The following is a 17,019-nucleotide window of genomic DNA, read 5'->3' on the forward strand; positions in this document are numbered from 1 at the left end:
ATTCATATGAATTAATATGTCTCTATTCAGTATCCCAAGCTATGAGGGTAGACAATATTCTCTGAAAAAAAAGATAGAATGCTAACATCACAGTTAATGGTTAAAAGCTGAAAGCTTTCCTTCGAAGATAACAGACAAGATAAGTATGCCCATTCTCACCAGTTCTGTTCAATGTAGTACTGGATATCCTAACCAGAGCAATTAGACAAGAAAAATAGATAAAAGGCATCCAAACTGGGGAAAAGGAAGTAACATTGTCTCTGTTTACAGATGGTGTTTTATACAGAAAACCCTAAACATTCCACTAAAATAAGTGTTAGAATTAATAAACAAATTCAATAAAGTTGCAGGATACAAAATCAACACACAAAAATTAGTAGGACTTCTATACACTAAAAATGAATGATCCAAAAAAAGGTATCAAGAAAACAATGCCATGTATAATAGCTTCAAAAATACTTAGCAATTGACTGGGAACGGTGGCTCATGCCTGTAATCCCAGCACTTTGGGAGGCCAAGGCTGGCAGATCACGAGGTCAGGAGATCAAGACCATCCTGGCCAAAATGGTGAAACCCCATCTCTACTAAAAATCCAAAAATTTAGCTGGGCGTGATGGTGCACATCTGTAGTCCTAGCTACTTGGGAGGCTGAGGCAGGAGAATCACTTGAACCCAGGAGACAGGTTTCAGTGAACCAAGATTGCGCCATGGCACTCCACACTGGCAATAGGGCAAGACTCCATCTCAAACAAAACAAAACAAAACAAACAAACAAAAAACAAACAAACAAACAAACTTGGCAATTAATTTAACCAAAGAAGAGAAAGGTCTGTACATTGAAAACTGTAAAACATTAGTGAAACAAAATTAAGACACAAATATATTAACAGATATCCTGCATTCATAGGGAAAAAATTTAATGTTGTTACAATGTCTGTACCACCTATTTTAGTCCTGTTTTGTGCTGCTATAACAAAATACTTGAAACTGTGTAATTATAAAAATTTATATATATTTATTTATGTATTTTATATATTTATAAATTTTATTGGTAATAAATTATTTATTGCCACAAATGAATAAATTTATAAAAATGTAATTATAAATTAAAATAAGTATGTCAATTTTATTTCTTACAGTCCTGAAGACTGGAAAGTTTAAAGTCAAGGAGCTCACATCTAGTGAGGGCCTTCTTGCTGTGTTATCTCATGTTGGAAGGGCGGGAGAACACATGCACATGTGCAAGATAAGCCAAATTCACCTTTATAACAAAACTATTTCTTCCAATAATGGCATTAATTCATTAATTTGGACGGAGCCCTCATGACCGAATCACCTCTTATTAGGTCCCATCTCCCAACATTATTGGATTGAGGGTTAAGTTTTCAACATATGAAATTTGGGGGATGCACTTAAACCATAGTACTACCCAAAAACAATACAACACAATCCATATGAAAATTACAATAACATTTTTTACAGAAATAGAAAATAATTTCTAAAATTTGCATAGAACTAATCAAGATCGCAAATAGTCAAAGCAATGTCGAGCAAAAAGTTAGAGGTCTCACGCTATTTGACTTCAAATCTACAGTAACCAAAAGAAAGTGGACTGGCATAAAAATATACACGTAGGGCAAGGAAGCTGAATAGAGAGCCCCAAAGTAAATCCATGATTTTATGGTCAATTAATTTTCAACAAAGTTGCCATGAACACACAATGGGGAAAGAAGACTCTTCTCAACAAATAGTGTTGAGGAAACTGGATATTCACATATAGAAGAATGAGATTAGATCCTTAGTTCATACCATATACAAAAATCAACTCAGAAGTGGATTGAAGATTTAAACGTAAAACCTGAACTTATAAATCTACTAGAAGCACACACAGGAGAAAAATTCCTTGACATTGGTCTTCGCGAATATTTTTTGGATATGAACTTAAAAGCACTGGTAATAAAAGCAAAAATAGGCAATAGACATTACATCAAATTAAAAACTTTCAGCCCAACAAAGGAAACAATCAACAGTGTGAAGAGAAAACTTATGAAATGGGAGAAAATATGTCCAAACCATACATCTTAAAAGGACTTATCCAAAATATAATGTATAATACAATAGCAAGGAAACACATAACCCAATTAAAAAATGGGCAACGAATCTGAACAGACATTTCTGAAACAAAGACATACAAATGACCAGCAGATGTATTAAAAAATGCTTAAAATCACTAATTATCAGAGGATTGCAAAGTAAAACTACAATGAGATATTGCCTCGTGCCTGTTACAATGGCTATTATCGAAAAGTTGAAAGATAAGTGTTTGTAAAGATGTGGAGAAAAGGGAACTCTTATACACTGTTGGTGAGAATGTAAGCTACCACAGTCATGACAGAAAACAGTAAGAGGCTCCTAAAAAATTAAAAGTAGAGCTACCATATGACCTAGCAATACCACTTCTGGGTATATACCAAAGGAATTGAAATTAGTATGTCACAGAGTTATCTGCACTCCCCTGTTCATTGCAGCATCATTCAAAACAGCCAAGATATGGAATCAATGTAAGTGTTCATTCATGTATAAATGGATACAAAATGTGGTATATATACAGATGGTCCTCAACTTAGAATAGTTCAGTTTATGATTTTTTGAGTTTATGATGGTGCAAAGGTGATGTACATTCAGTAGAAACTATATTTTGAGTATACGTTCAACCACTCAATTTTTAACTTTCAGTACAGTATTCAATAAATTACATGAGATATTCAATAGTTTATTATAAAATAGGCTTTGTGTTAGATGATTTTGTCTATCTGTAGCTAATGTGAGTGCTCTGAGCATATTTAAGATAAGTTGTGCTAGATACGATGTTCCATAGGTTAGGTGTATTCAATGCATTTTTGACATATGATATTTTCAACTCACGACAAGTTAACTGGGACGTAACACCATCATACATCAGGGAACATCTGCATATACACAATGGGGAATACAGTAGAACACTATTCAACCATAAAAAGAAAGAGGTCCTATTTTGGGAATAACAGATGAAACTGGAGAACATTCTGTTAAGTGAAATAAAGCAAGCACAAAAAGAAATATACTGCATGATGTCACTTATATGTGGAATCTAAAACAAGTGAAACTCATAGAAGCAGAAAGAGTAGAATGGTGGTTGCTAGGGGCTGAGGGTGAGGGCTTGGTAATTGGGAAAATGTTGGTTAAAGGGTACAATGTTTCAATTAGGCAGGATAAATAAGCATGGGAGATCTACAGTATATGGTAACTACAATTAATAATAGTGTATTGTATACTTGAATGTTGCTAATAAAAGCAGATCTTAAATGTCCTCACAATAGAAAATTATAGGAATGAGGGGTAATGTGCTTGTTAATTAGCTTTATTTAACCATTTCACAATGGATACACATATCAAAGCATCATGTTGTCTACTGTAAATATATACAATTTTTTTTGTCAAGTGCTCTTTAATGAAAAAATATATTTAATAGATAGATGTTGGTAGATAATCCCATGAATTAAAGTAAATTGCAATATTTTGTGTGATGTTAAAGGGAGTAAAGCAGAAGCAATTGTACTGGAGCTCACCAAGAGAGACCCGCCTCAAGACTGACCTTTGTAACTTGTTCCTTCCGACCACAGCTTCATTCCATTAATGCTACTCAGCAACCATGTCTGGAAAACTTACTGCTAGTCCCTGAGTTTTGTCAGGGCTAAGATGAGGAAATTTACAAACACACATATAAACACATCTAAGCCCTGCTTAATGCCATGGAGCTTACTGAGTTATACACTCTGAGAACAGAGATCTGGTCTCAAATGAGAGTTACAACACTTCAATTCGTGTCTGATCCTACATCCCGGTTTTTCTCCCTGTCTTAGTAGGAATGTACCTTATACCTATTATTTGAGCTAAAATAATACATAAAGAACATTCCTTGAATAATCTAATGTATCATAACATTTACATTAATGTCCAAATATATATTATAATTACAATTAGGTCTGCTCCCCAAAATTTTCCCTTATCACCCAAAAAAATCACCACTCCCTCCATTTCTTCATAGTCTTTCAGGTCATTTATTTCTTCAGAGCACTTATTGCTACTGTTGCCATTTCATAGACTGTGTGTTTATCTGCTGATTGAATCCCCTATAAATGTCAACTTTGTTAGGATAAGGATTTGTCGGTCTTGTTCACTGCTGTGTCTCCAGCACCTAAGCCATTTCTGGAGTATAGTAGAAGCTTGATTTTAAAAAAAGTTGAATGAATTAATGGAAAAGGTACAGATGGATGCACAATGAATGAAGGGAGTTGTTTAAAAAAAACACACACACACTTTGATAAATGATTTTTATTTTTTAGTAGATGTTCTTTTTATAATACAGGATATTAATTCTATATGAGAAAGTTCAGAGGAGATATTCTGCTGAAGGGTTAGAGTAGCTTAAGGCGAGTCTAAAGAGATGTTTATGAGTTTCCAAGTGAAAGGGGCATGAGGGGATTCCAGGAAGAAAGGCGTTTTCATAGACACCAGAGCAAATGCAGCTGCAAATTAGTAAGTATGGTTGAAACAATTCAAGCAATTTAATGTATTGCATGATGAGGTCTGACAAAACCTGGTAACAGATGAGTTTAGAGAAGTAACTAAGGACCAAATTGCAAAGGACCCTTGGTGTCCTGGAATGCCTTTTGTGCTGCTCTGAGGAGCCTGGATCACATCCTGAAAGCAATGGTGCATCACTGAACAGTTTTAAACAGAGAAATAATATGGGACCAGGTATATATGTCAGAAAACTTTCTATAATAATACACTTGATTATTAAGTTAGGCAAAACATGAGAATTTTCAGAAATCTAAGTGAAAATTCAGGAAGTCTTGAGATACAGACTTGACAGTGAGGCTAGAGAGGGGCTTATTTGAAATGCAATCCGTAGGGTAAGGTTACTACTAAGGCTCTTGAATATTTTTAGAACATACTTTTTAAAAAATAGAACATCAGGTGCATTGCAATGGGACAAGACACAAATATAGATGATTCTCTTTGGGCCAATCAAAATTTTAAAGCTACTAGTAGAAGTGACATTTTAGAGCTCTCAAAGTGAGATTAGGATGAATGCATGAGACCTCACTTATTTATGTTGCTTACATTTCTATTTTTTTTCATGTGTTGTAGTGCAATTTTTTATATCTTATCTGGAAACAAAATCTATTGAATATATGAGTAAAAACTAAATATAATTTGCTAGATATTTTTAATGCATTTCGATTCATTTCATGTATTTACAAGTCTGTTTTATAACATTGTCTCATATATGTGTGTGTGTATATATATGTGTGTATATATGTATATATACTTCTGGTAGTAAAATTACTTTGCAGTTCCCTTTAAATAAAATGAGAACTTCCTTTTACTTGTGAGTAAATGTTAAGTATTTATGATGGTTGCAAAATCCAACCAAAGAAAAGTCTAAGGCTATCATTATGATAAAATTACAACTATAGAAAAACCGGAATCCAAACTTAAAAGATCACAAGGGAAAAAAAAAACTCATAGTCTTTTTGAAAACCAACCTTTTAAACTCTTCAGAATTTCAAAAAACATAGCTATTACGAGTTGGAGAACTTTTAACTGAGAAATCAACATTCTTCTTGCTCATTTAGTGGTCTATTATTCATCTGTATTTTTTGTACTTATTAGGGCATGATAATTCCTCACAAACCTCAAAGCCTGAGTACATTATAGCTCTCCTTCCCCATAAAGGCACCAGTTAGCCCTAATTTTTAAATGGAGGTCTTGAGAACAAAAAGGAACTTTCCTTATTTTTCCATTTTTTTTTTTTTTCCCCACGATAAGGGATTACAGTTAAGGTTCTAATGCATCAGTCTTGGGAAAGAAAGAATTGATATGCATTATTTCTTTAATCCACTCATGGAGGACTTTATCCAAAAGGAGATAAAATCAGGATCACTGTTGTTAGTGAGACAGTTGAGAGAATTCCTGTTTTAAATTCAACCTGCTGTTGACATTCCCCATGGGTACCTTCTTAAAAATTTCATTGAAGTGAACCCTTAGCCATTTCTCTTGATGGAATACCAGTTGGACAACTCTGAAGGGAAAAGAAACTTAGGCGGGTAAGAAGTGTTATAAAGCCAACTCTCAAGCAAGTTTCATGGAAGAAGTGTCTCATACTATCTTAATGAAAGCAGCATCTGCATTCCTTGCTTACGGATGAAGAAATAGAGGGCTGGAGAGCTTAAATTAGTTAGAATATGGAAAACATAATATTTATTATCATATATAGATAGATAGATATGCTGTGAAAAGCAGACTACTTTCTATTCTGCCTCCCTAGAAAAGAGTACTTTTCTGCTTTTCAATTATTTGTGATTTCAGTAACTTAATCAGAGTATCACACTAAGTCGGTGTTTTTAAAAATATGCAACACTGGCCACTGGTATAAGAATCACCCGTGGATGCACTTTAAAAATGCAAAATCCTGTGTTGCCCAATTCATTAGGTCTGTATATCTGGGGCATGTCTGGTAACCTGGTTGTAGAAATACACCCTAACATGCTGGTTTTATATTTACAATTTTGAAAAACACTACCCTAAATAGGGTGGGGATGGAGAGAGGAGGAGAAAGCTGATAAAAGTTTTGCCAGATTTTCTTGCCTCGACACCTCACTAGGACTGCCTAGTGAGTGAAGGAGCAGGTGGGAATCTTCTGTTCTCCAGCTCTGCCCTGAAAAGATGAAGTCTTCTCTCTGAAAAGAGGGGTTTGTCCCTAAACAGGATATATTCCTTTCCCAGATGCTTCCACAACAAAGTGTCACTATGTGCTTAACTTGGTCTTTGTCACCCAACATTAACTACAAAGGGAACTGCTGTTTTAAAAATCATAGTTTTGCTTTTTAGGCATGAGAATAACATAGGACTTGGATAGAGAGAAATCAAAGGCTTTTAAAGATGCAGACAGACTGTCAGCTGAGATCTTTTCTCTAAGTAGTATAGAGATAAAGCTCATTTAATTCCATCACATTCTTTCAAAAAGAGAATTTATGGCACATTATCTACCCTCTACTTGAGAATAGGTTTCCAAGGCTTGATAGTGACTTTTGTAAACAGGGAAGAGAAAATTCATTTTCAATTCATCTACATTATAGTTTTATCGAGAAAAAAGTAGATTTTAAGTTTACACTAACAAATAAACTGAGGCTGCTATCACACTCTAAGGAATTTACCTTAATGTAGAAAACTCATGAAAATCAAAAATACACATTGTACCTAATGTAATATCCATCACACACATCTGCCAGTCAACTCAGTCTCAATGATGATCCTTTGATGAAAGGCCACTGTACCATAAGATAGAGTTCACTAAAAGTGGTGTGTTAAAACAAGTTATGCTAAGCTTAGAGATACAATTCCTTTATATTAGACACATATTTGACTACATATGCACTGGTATGGGATGAATAGAGCTTTGTCTGCATAACATTTGGCTCCAAACATAGGCTTTATTGTTAGCTAGGTAAAACAGAAGTTATTTTTGTAAATTATATGCATAGTATTTATCATTGTATAGAATTGTATATACTCATAGAAAACTGAAAGCTGTTATTACTGGATTATAAACTCAAAACCTATGATCCAGACACACTGGCTTCAAGCCAAAATGATTTTTTAAATATCATTTTCAGAAAATTTTATGTTAATTCAACATCTTTAATCCTGTGAGTTATCCACCATTTCTCGACAACCAAGGAGTGAGTGCTGAGATCACATAGCAGCTTCTTATCTAATAGAATACCATTGTATATGAATCAGTAAAAACACCAGGAATGGGAATAATGACAAATATCTAAGTAAGTTGTGAAATCTCACTACCTATTATAGGTATTTTTAAGAACTCTTTGTAAGCGGATGCTAGAAGTAGACAAATTATTTAGTGTAAAATCCTATGTTCACATCAGTAAAATATTGCAGGCTAGAGATATCTTTTGATTTCTAATCTACTGTTTTATGTATTTTATATACAAAATATATAAATTTCACAATAAATCAAACACAGTGATGCCATTTGCTATGTTTTATTTTGCTAGTAGCTTATTAAACATAACATGCAAATAACCAAAGAGAAACATACATGACTTAGAGTGAAAAATAATTCTAGAAAAGTTTCACTAGGTAAGTATGCAAATTCGTAATACTAAAAATACTTCTTTAAGTGCATGAGGCTTCATGTATTTTGCAAAATTCTTGGCCTCAAAATCTACCACCTATTTTTTAACCAGACAAATTTGAATGTATCAAGATAATTTGGTTCAAGACAGTAAACATCCAGATGTATTTAATCCAGGCTTTGGGGCACATTAAGATTTAAGGATTATAAAACTTGTCTGATTTCCATGCCACCAGTAAAAGGCTTTGCACATCATTTGACAGTAGAAATAAAAAAACACTGAATTTACAAATAAAGCATTGAGTTTTATGTCTATTCGTGTATATGTGTGTGTTCTTGTGATGAAATAGGCCTGCATTTCATCTTTTCTTTAAAAAAAAATAAATGTTTACAAAACATTTCTATCAGATTTTAAAATTCATGGAAGTAATAAACAGTAATAAAATACGGATACTATGAAAACTGACACACAGGAAAACATAACCATAAAATATTGTTCCAGGATACAGATATTAATTAAGAGTGATTTCATTTGCAACACGTAGACATTCATACATATCCGGTGGAAGGCTAGTTTCTGAGATGCGATTACCATCCAAACGCAAATGCTTGATCTTGGAGTAGGATAATGGCCCCAGGATCTTGCAGAAGCTCTTTACGTCAAACTCTAAAATTTAAAGAACAGAAAACATTAATCACTTTTCGGTACACTGGCTCAAAACAATAAAAAATTTATGTTTAAAATAGTATAAAATAGGACCTCTTCCCTTTTAGAAAAGTCATAATATAGTATATATTTGAATTTGAAACCATTAAAGGCATATTTCAGGCTACCAAAACGGCACAGCAACATTTAGTAAAGAGTAATCATGGTAGATCAAGATATTCAGTATAATATTTTAAAGAACAGAACTTATTTATTATTAGAAGTTGTTTTTGAAAAGGCATTCAGTAAGCGTGTCATATTATCTAACAACTTTTTAAAAATAGTCTAACCTGAAGAAATATAAATGGATCCTGTTGCTGTATGAACAGTCTCAATGTAAGTACTCTTTGGTTTTGCATCTAAAAATAAGAGGGGTTAACTAGATGATCTATAAAGAATTTTCTAGCAACCACACACCATGACCATGATAAACTTCCAAGGCAAAAACCAAATCATTCCAGCAATCACACACCATAACAATGATCAAAATTCTAAGGCAAAAACCTAATCATGGCATGTCCACCATCTGAACCCATGTTTTTTGTTTGTTTGTTTGTTTATTTTTGTCCATGGTCAAAAAGCTGCCACAAGTGAAACACTGATTTACTTTGTAATAGAAACCAAGAGTGTTACTGAATTGGCTGACCTGTGTATACACAGAAACTATGTTTGCCTATATCTATTTTAGAGTAACATTTTCAAGTCCTTTATCTTGTTTTCGTTTTCAAACTCTAGTTAACAAAGACTTCAGCGGAACCCCAAACACACATGCTTTTTAAAATAACTCATCAGTCAATTCCAGGGATTTTTCTATGGTACCAACATGTGAGAAAGTGAGGAAAAATGGAAAGAAGATGCGAATAATCTCATCTTGGAATTCTACCTCTGCCACTTACCCACGTGGGCAACACTGGAACACTTATCTGATCTCCTTGTTAGAAATACATCTATCTTACCGTGTTGCATGAAGATTAGATTAAGGTGTGTAGAGCACTTCACACAATACTAGTACATAGTATGTCCTAAATAATGACTAATATCCTTTTAATTTTGCTGTCTTTCCAAATTACTCTACATTAGGAAGATCTCTGATTAGGCTAATGCTTAGAGTTGCAAATTTGAAATAGAAAACAGTTTATTTTCGCTATCTATTCCCTAATATTAGAAAAAAATTAAGGGGAACTTTCTGTATTAAGTAAATGTGAAATGTTGATATAGATGATTATTATCTGGCAAAATAACCTAAACTGAGGTGATGAATGAAACTGAGGTGATGCAATGAGAATACCAAACCAAATGTAGAAAGATAAGGAAGAAAGGAAGGAAACTATTATGTTACCTTTTCAAATGACCACTATGTACTGGGCACTGTGGTTTCTATCTCAGCTTGGCACTGACAGGCTATTGACCTTTCTCCCATAGATCTCTCTTCCCATCTTCCACACCAGCCCTTCCATCCTTTACTAATACAATGTCTACCTTCAAATGTGCCTGTATCTGTATCCTTCTTTGTTTCAGAGAAAGTAGCAGCCCTGCTCTTGCAAATAATTTCTACCCACCAAATCTAATGTATTCCATCATCCCTCAAACATCATAAATTCCTTTAGCATTTTGGTCTGTCAGAGAGTATCCTTGCTCCTGACCGCACATGTTTAAAATGAGGAATCTTATATTGCCACATAGTGAATTTTCCACTGGAAACAACAAGAGTGGTTTAGCTGTGTTAGCCTGACTGTGTATTGTGTGACAGTCAAACAGCACCAACCCTTACCTTGGCTGCTTTTCAGAAAAAACAAAGAGCATGTGGAGCTTCAGGGTTGGCAAGCATGGTCTTCTTTATGAGAATGTTTAACCCTACTAGGGGTTATATGAAACTGGCAGAATTAACAAATGTCATATGTATAAAGTATATTGTAATATTTTCTGACAGCAATACCTTTATTCAGTATGGCCAGAAAACCAATTTTCATCATGTAGAGATGTTCAAATTCAATAGGCTCGTTTGCAGACATTATTACTTTATATGTGAATCAGTGTTTCCTGCTTGATTTTTCATTTAGAAAGTCTTATCTGTGAATCATGGTCTTTCTCTTCTGCCAAGCTCTGCCAAAGATTAATGGCAGAGTTACCCTGGTGGGAAATGGTGGATTTCAATTTCCCATTGGAATCTATACTGCTTAAGTTGAGGAATGTCCCTGAAGACCAGATAAATGCATAAACAATCCAAATGCATCAGATCAAACTTCATCCAGAAGATAAATGAAAAATAAAGAGAGGGGAAAAAGAAAGTTTGGAAATATCAAATGAGTTGCAGGATTGTACCTAAGAAAAAAAAAGCTCTGTAATACAATTTTTTTTTCCTAAGGAAAAAAAAAAAAAAAGATGTTAGACTCTCCCATCATATTTCTTTTTCTCTTTTTCTCTTTAATCTTCTTCACAGTCTCCCAGAGCACTGTGATGGCCACACACCACAACAGAGATAACAGAGGCAGATGATGATCATGACAGCAGAGTAACATGTTGAGTCTCAACTAGTTGATGTCAGGAAAGACCATGAGACAATATGGGACCAGGCACAATGGCTCACACCTGTAATCCCAGTACTTTGGGAGGCCAAGGCGGATGGATCAATTAAAGTCGGGAGGTCGAGAAAGCCTGGTTAACATGATGAAACCGCCATCTCTACTAAAAACACAAAAATTAGCCTGGTGGTGGTGGTGGCCTGAGGCGGGAGAATCGCCTGAGCCTGGGAGGTGGAGGTTGCGATGAGCCGAGATTGCACCACCGCATTCCAGTCTGGGCGACAGAGTAAGACCCTGTCACAAAAAGAAGGAAGGAAAGAAGGAAGGAAGGAAGGAAGGAAGGAAGGAAGGAAGGAAGGAAGGAAGGAAGGAAGGAAGGAAGGAAGGAAGGAAGGAAGGAAGGGAGGGAGGGAGGGAGGGAGGGAGGGAGGGAGGGAGGGAGGGAGGGAGAGAGGAAGGAAGGAAGGGAGGGAGGAAGGAAGGAAGGAAGGAAGGAAGGAAGGAAGAAAGAAAGAAAGGAAGGAAGGAAGAAAGGGACTATATGGGCTTCTTTTTTTTTTTTTTTTTTTTTTTTTTGGAGACGGAGTCTCGCTCTGTCTATATGGGCTTCTTTGTGGCTGTGGAGTTTACCAACTGTGCCACTTTTGAACTCATTTCTTCCTCCCTCATTTAGATCTTGTCAAAAAATAACTGTAGGACACAAATCTAAGCCATAAAGGAGAAAAATAATAAGAGATAGATATGAGGAGGTAACACAGTAGGATAAATTGGTCTGCAATTTTTAATTTGAAGACTTATATATTGAATTCTGTGACCTCAATTGTTCCTTATCTGGATACACCAAAGAAAGGCTGGATATTGGATATATGATTGAGCTAGAATGATTCTTTGTTTGAAGTAGAGGGACATTTTGTTGCCTTTTTTTTTTTTTTTTTTTTTTTTCTTTCCCCAAGACAGCCTTGCTCTGTCGTCCAGGCTGGAGTGCAGTAGCACGATCTCTGCTCATTGCAACCTCCATCTCCCGGGTTCAAGCAATTCTCCTGGCTCAGCCTCCCAAGTAGCTGGGATTACAGGAGTGCGCCACCAGACCTGGCTAATTTTTGTATTTTTAGTAGAGATGGGGTTTCATCATGTTGGCCAGGCTGGTCTCAACTCCTGACCTGGTGATCGGCCCACTTCGGCCTCCCGAAATGCTGGGATTACAAGCGAGACCCCCCCGCACCCGGCCGACATTTTATTTTTTTAATGGAGCCAGATGCAATATTTGTGTTGCGCAGCTCAGGTATTTAAACACTTGAGGAAACATCAAACACATCAAACAGGAACAGCTTTTTACTTACTCTCAAGTTGATTGACCTCCAGGTAATAGTTTTCAAGGTTTTCATTGACGGTTGGTATGTTTTTAAGCTTGTTATAGGACAGATCCAGCTCAACCAGGGATGACACATTGAAAGAATTTCCAGGTATTCCACTATCAGCCAGTTCATTGTGAGACAAACGCAGATACTGCAATGCATTAAAACGCTTGAAATACTCATCAGGGATGTTGCTGATCTTATTGTTGTCTAAGTAGAGAGTTAGAAGAGAGACAGGGAGACCAGAAGGCAGTTTGGCTATCTGATTGAAGCTCAAGTCAAGGTATTCGAGTGATTTAAGACCTCTTAAAGCAGCTGAAACAGCATCCTCTTTCAGCCGATTGTGTTGGAGATGGATGAAGGTCAGGTTTACCAGTCCTTCAAAAGAGCCCAGCTTTGTGATCTTGTTATGAGTAAGCTGCAGATCCTCCAGAGATTTGGGAAGTGGGCCCACAGACTCTGTCAGGTTGTTGTAGTTTATATGCAGCTTCTTCAGTTGTTTCAACTTAGAGAAAACTCTCCCTTTTATCTTGGAGTTTTCTAGAAGGTTGTGATCTAGAATGAGCCACTGCAGATCAGTTACATTCTCAAAGGCCTTTTCATCAATATGGTCAATCTGGTTATTCCTAAGGTAAAGATACTTGATTCCAGGAGGCACCATTGGTACACTTTTCAATTTCAGCTCATCACAGTACATGGCACTTGGGTAGCTTTCAGGGCAGTTACATTCTGGTGCACAGTTTGGTGATGATTGCCCATAAATTGATAGGGGAAAATCATAATCATAGTACTGGCCACTGGTACCACCAATCAATGCCAGGAAGAGAGTAAATGCACTTAGACTCATTTTTGGCAAATGGTTTGAATCCTAAATAAAGTTGAAACATTTATTAATAAAAAATATATACTTTCAAGAAAAGGATATTCAACTTACAACATTAAATGCATTATAAAATGTGCATTTTGTTATTCTTATAGCTATTTTTAGTGCATCTAACGGCGTCTCTTCAATTTTTATTTAGGTATGAGGACAAAGGTGTATGTTTACAACTGTGTGGTGAGCAGGTTTCAGGTTAGATTGCGTACACGTGCGCCCCCTTCTGGGAGAGCCAGGCCTAATTGTTCCAGTCAATCTCTTTAGGCTCTTCCTTAATGAAATGCCTGCCTGTAAGAGGTTTCTGGGTGGTGTTCATTGACCACCGAATTAGACTACTGCTTCAGATCATCTCTCAGAAAACGAGAATGAGAAGACAGTTGTTAACTGTATACTCTACTCTACCATTCGACATCATTAAAATGACTCATGAAGAAGATCCTTACGGGAATATGGGCAACCTGAGGTTTTGCTTGTATGTGGGAGGGAAATGGAAGGCACATTCCTTTAAAAGTATCCGGTTATTGTTGGTTCTGAGGAAGGAGAACAGAATTCTTGGTGCTGGTGTGCGTGCATACTAGTGCACGTTGTGCTTGACATTCCACACTTTTTAAAGCACACTGCAAAACTGTGTTCTGAAACTAATATTTCATAAATTAGCTATTTACTAAATTAAATATTAGTAATATTTAAGAATTACTAATATTTATCAGGAAAATGTCACATTCTAAGGGTTTCTCTATCTGGAAAGAGATTCAACAGGTAGAGAAAGATAGTATTTTCCAAGTTTTCAATTAGAATTATAGTCTCTCTCAATTACTCACAAGTTCTCTACTTTCTTCATGCCAAAATCAAAGATGCCATGATTTGCATGTATCTGGCTTTTAGTGACCTCACAGAATGGAGGTGGGAGAGAGGTGGGACGTTTTTAAAGTTTGGATTTAATACTGGTATTAGAACTATCTAGTAAATTATTCCATTGAGAATATGAATTTAAAATAATGTGTAACAGTTATCTTCTCATAGGAACATGTTTCTAAGGTGAGGTTCAAAAAAGTCCATTTCAGTGTCTTAAGGAGGTGCGGCAATTTAGATATGGGAAAATTAGAATATAAGAGTTAGACTTTTATAGAGTGAAGAGTTGTGGCTGAGTTGGTAGCCCTGGGAGATAAATCATTAATGTGAAGAAAGATCTACATTCTAATAGATAACTGAGAATATTGTATCTTCCTATGAAAGTATGATTACAAGCTTTTGGATCAAGGTAGTTTGGGATAAGCAGGATCTCTGGGGTAAGAAACTGAAAACGTCTTTTATTTGTTTTAATTTGAAATTATAAGGCACTTTGTTTCAGATCAGATGGAACGTTATAAAACAGTTGATAGAAATACTTCGATTGCTGACATAATGTAACATGTAGCCAGATTCTCAGTAAATTACTCTCTAAGATTATAATGGGGGGCATTTAATATTGTTGACAGAACTTGCCATAATAAAATTGCATAGCACTAAAAAGAACATGATGACATATTCCCAGAGTTATTTATAAGTTACAGAATGCAAATACTGTAAAGATTTGTCTTGCTTTATTAATAAGCTATTTTAAATTTAGTATATACCAAAATATTTATGGTAACTATAAGGTGAGTATTAAAAAGTAATGAAAAATGCTTCCACATTTTTTGGCAAAGTAAAAACAAGGATGCTGAACTGAAAGAGAGTTTGTGACCATATAATGACTCTACTATGAGACAAAATCACACTCTACTTCCCTCAGTTTTCTCAAATACCTGTGGCTATAGAGAAAATGCTGTTTCCAAAAACTAAATCATTTCCCAGAATTTCTTTAAAAATTCATTCCTTAAGGCATATATCCAAGAAACAATTTTTTAAATTAACAAAACAGAAATAAATAATCCATAAGAGTCTCTAAATCTTTTAGCTCATGTTTTATAACATAGAATGTGTATTGTAAATTATAACAAATTGCCACAATATACTTATTAAAAGATATTTTGAATGCTGATTAAAATGACCTTTCCTTGCTCCAGTATTAGAGTCCAATACTAACATATATAACTAATTAGCATACATAACAAACATTTTAATTTCTATATTTTTTCACTGTGTCTACTTTAACTATTTTCTCAGTCTAACCTTGAAACTTTTTATAACTTCCCTTGCCAAGCAATATAGCATATACTGTATAAAATCTCAAATCTATAAATCATGGAAAACATATTAAACAAAATGTGAAACTAACTGCTCAAAACTGTGGATTTGCTGTGGAATAGCAATTGGCAAAATTGCTCTGGAATTTTTCCTGTTCCTGTTACAAAAAACACTGTCCCAAACAGTTACCATCCCCAGTGCGATAGTTAAAACAGCACTTACCTTACTGTCTTGACACTGCTTTCGTTAATTCTTAAAGCAGATGCACTATGGACAAGAATCCACCAATATATGCTGTAAACTCTGTCAGGACGGAACTGGCTGCCAGATTCTGAGTGATACAAGAGCTGAAGGGGGGTGGGGAGACCCAGCCCAGTCACGCCAGTCTCTAAATGGAGTTATGTCATTGTGGGGATCTTGTGGTGTGGCATGTGAACACTGCTCTCTAACGAAGTGCAGGTGAATGTGGGGAGGAAGGACAGCCCAGCTCATTCCCTATGGAATGGGAGAGAGATACGTGTTTAACTAGCTCAAATACCATAGCTTTTAACCAAGGATTGAGTCCTGCTTCAAATAAGGAAGCTCACTGTGAGAACATTTTTCTTACAAACCTCTTTACATCTGTGGCTGTGGCAACAATTAAGTGCAATGCACTCAGCCAACTATCATGTTTATCTAAAGATCTCATAAATCATAAGCAGGGCAAATAATTTCAGGAAAACACAAATGAACAGACTCAGAGGAATTGAATCCCTTTGCCTATCACTTTTGAAATCAATATAGATTTACTTGGACTAACTTAATTTTTTGGTCATGAGGGTAACTTACATTAGTTTTGAAATGTGAAATATGCTTCATATACTCTTGGATACACATGATAAATATCAGCATTTCGAGTTTACTTCTAATGCTAAGGAGACTCATTTTATGTTACTCAGGTCTGGAACCAATCAGCAAAGTCTTGTCTGTTTCTTATTTTGTGGATTTTGTTTAGGAATTCACCCAAAACCTTACTTGGGGATAGCATTCTATAGCTTAATGCCAAAAAACATAAAATAACAGAGAAAAAAATAAATTTATACTAAAAGTATCACAAGGCAATAATCTTTCATTCTCTCATTGCATGCTATAATTTTTTTTTCAAAGTTAAAAGTTATTCAAAGTTATAATCTCCCAAAGACCTG

General features: G+C 35.3%; 1 protein-coding gene across 1 annotated transcript; it reads right to left on the minus strand.

The window, feature by feature from the left end:
* Positions 1-8,098: 8,098 nt before the first annotated feature.
* Positions 8,099-16,491, minus strand: LUM (lumican). The gene is made up of 3 exons (XM_050746569.1): positions 16,058-16,491; positions 12,775-13,657; positions 8,099-8,873 (listed from the first exon to the last, which is right to left on the minus strand). Exons 2-3 carry the CDS (start codon positions 13,634-13,636, stop codon positions 8,719-8,721), a joined length of 1,017 nt encoding a protein of 338 aa, XP_050602526.1. The 5' UTR covers positions 13,637-13,657; positions 16,058-16,491; the 3' UTR covers positions 8,099-8,718.
* Between the last annotated feature and the right edge of the window lie 528 nt (positions 16,492-17,019).

Source organism: Macaca thibetana, chromosome 11 (assembly GCF_024542745.1).
Source record: "Macaca thibetana thibetana isolate TM-01 chromosome 11, ASM2454274v1, whole genome shotgun sequence".
Taxonomy (NCBI): Eukaryota; Metazoa; Chordata; class Mammalia; order Primates; family Cercopithecidae; genus Macaca; species Macaca thibetana.

What these genes read in the sequence shown, in the direction of transcription:
- LUM (XM_050746569.1), bottom strand. Translation starts at nt 13,636, where the DNA reads ATGAGTCTAAGTGCATTTACTCTCTTCCTGGCATTGATTGGTGGTACC. An exon ending in GGAGGTCAATCAACTTGAGA is followed by an intron (nt 8,874 to 12,774) that starts GTAAGTAAAAAG and finishes TTTAAATTTTAG; the next exon opens with AGTTTGACGTAAAGAGCTTC.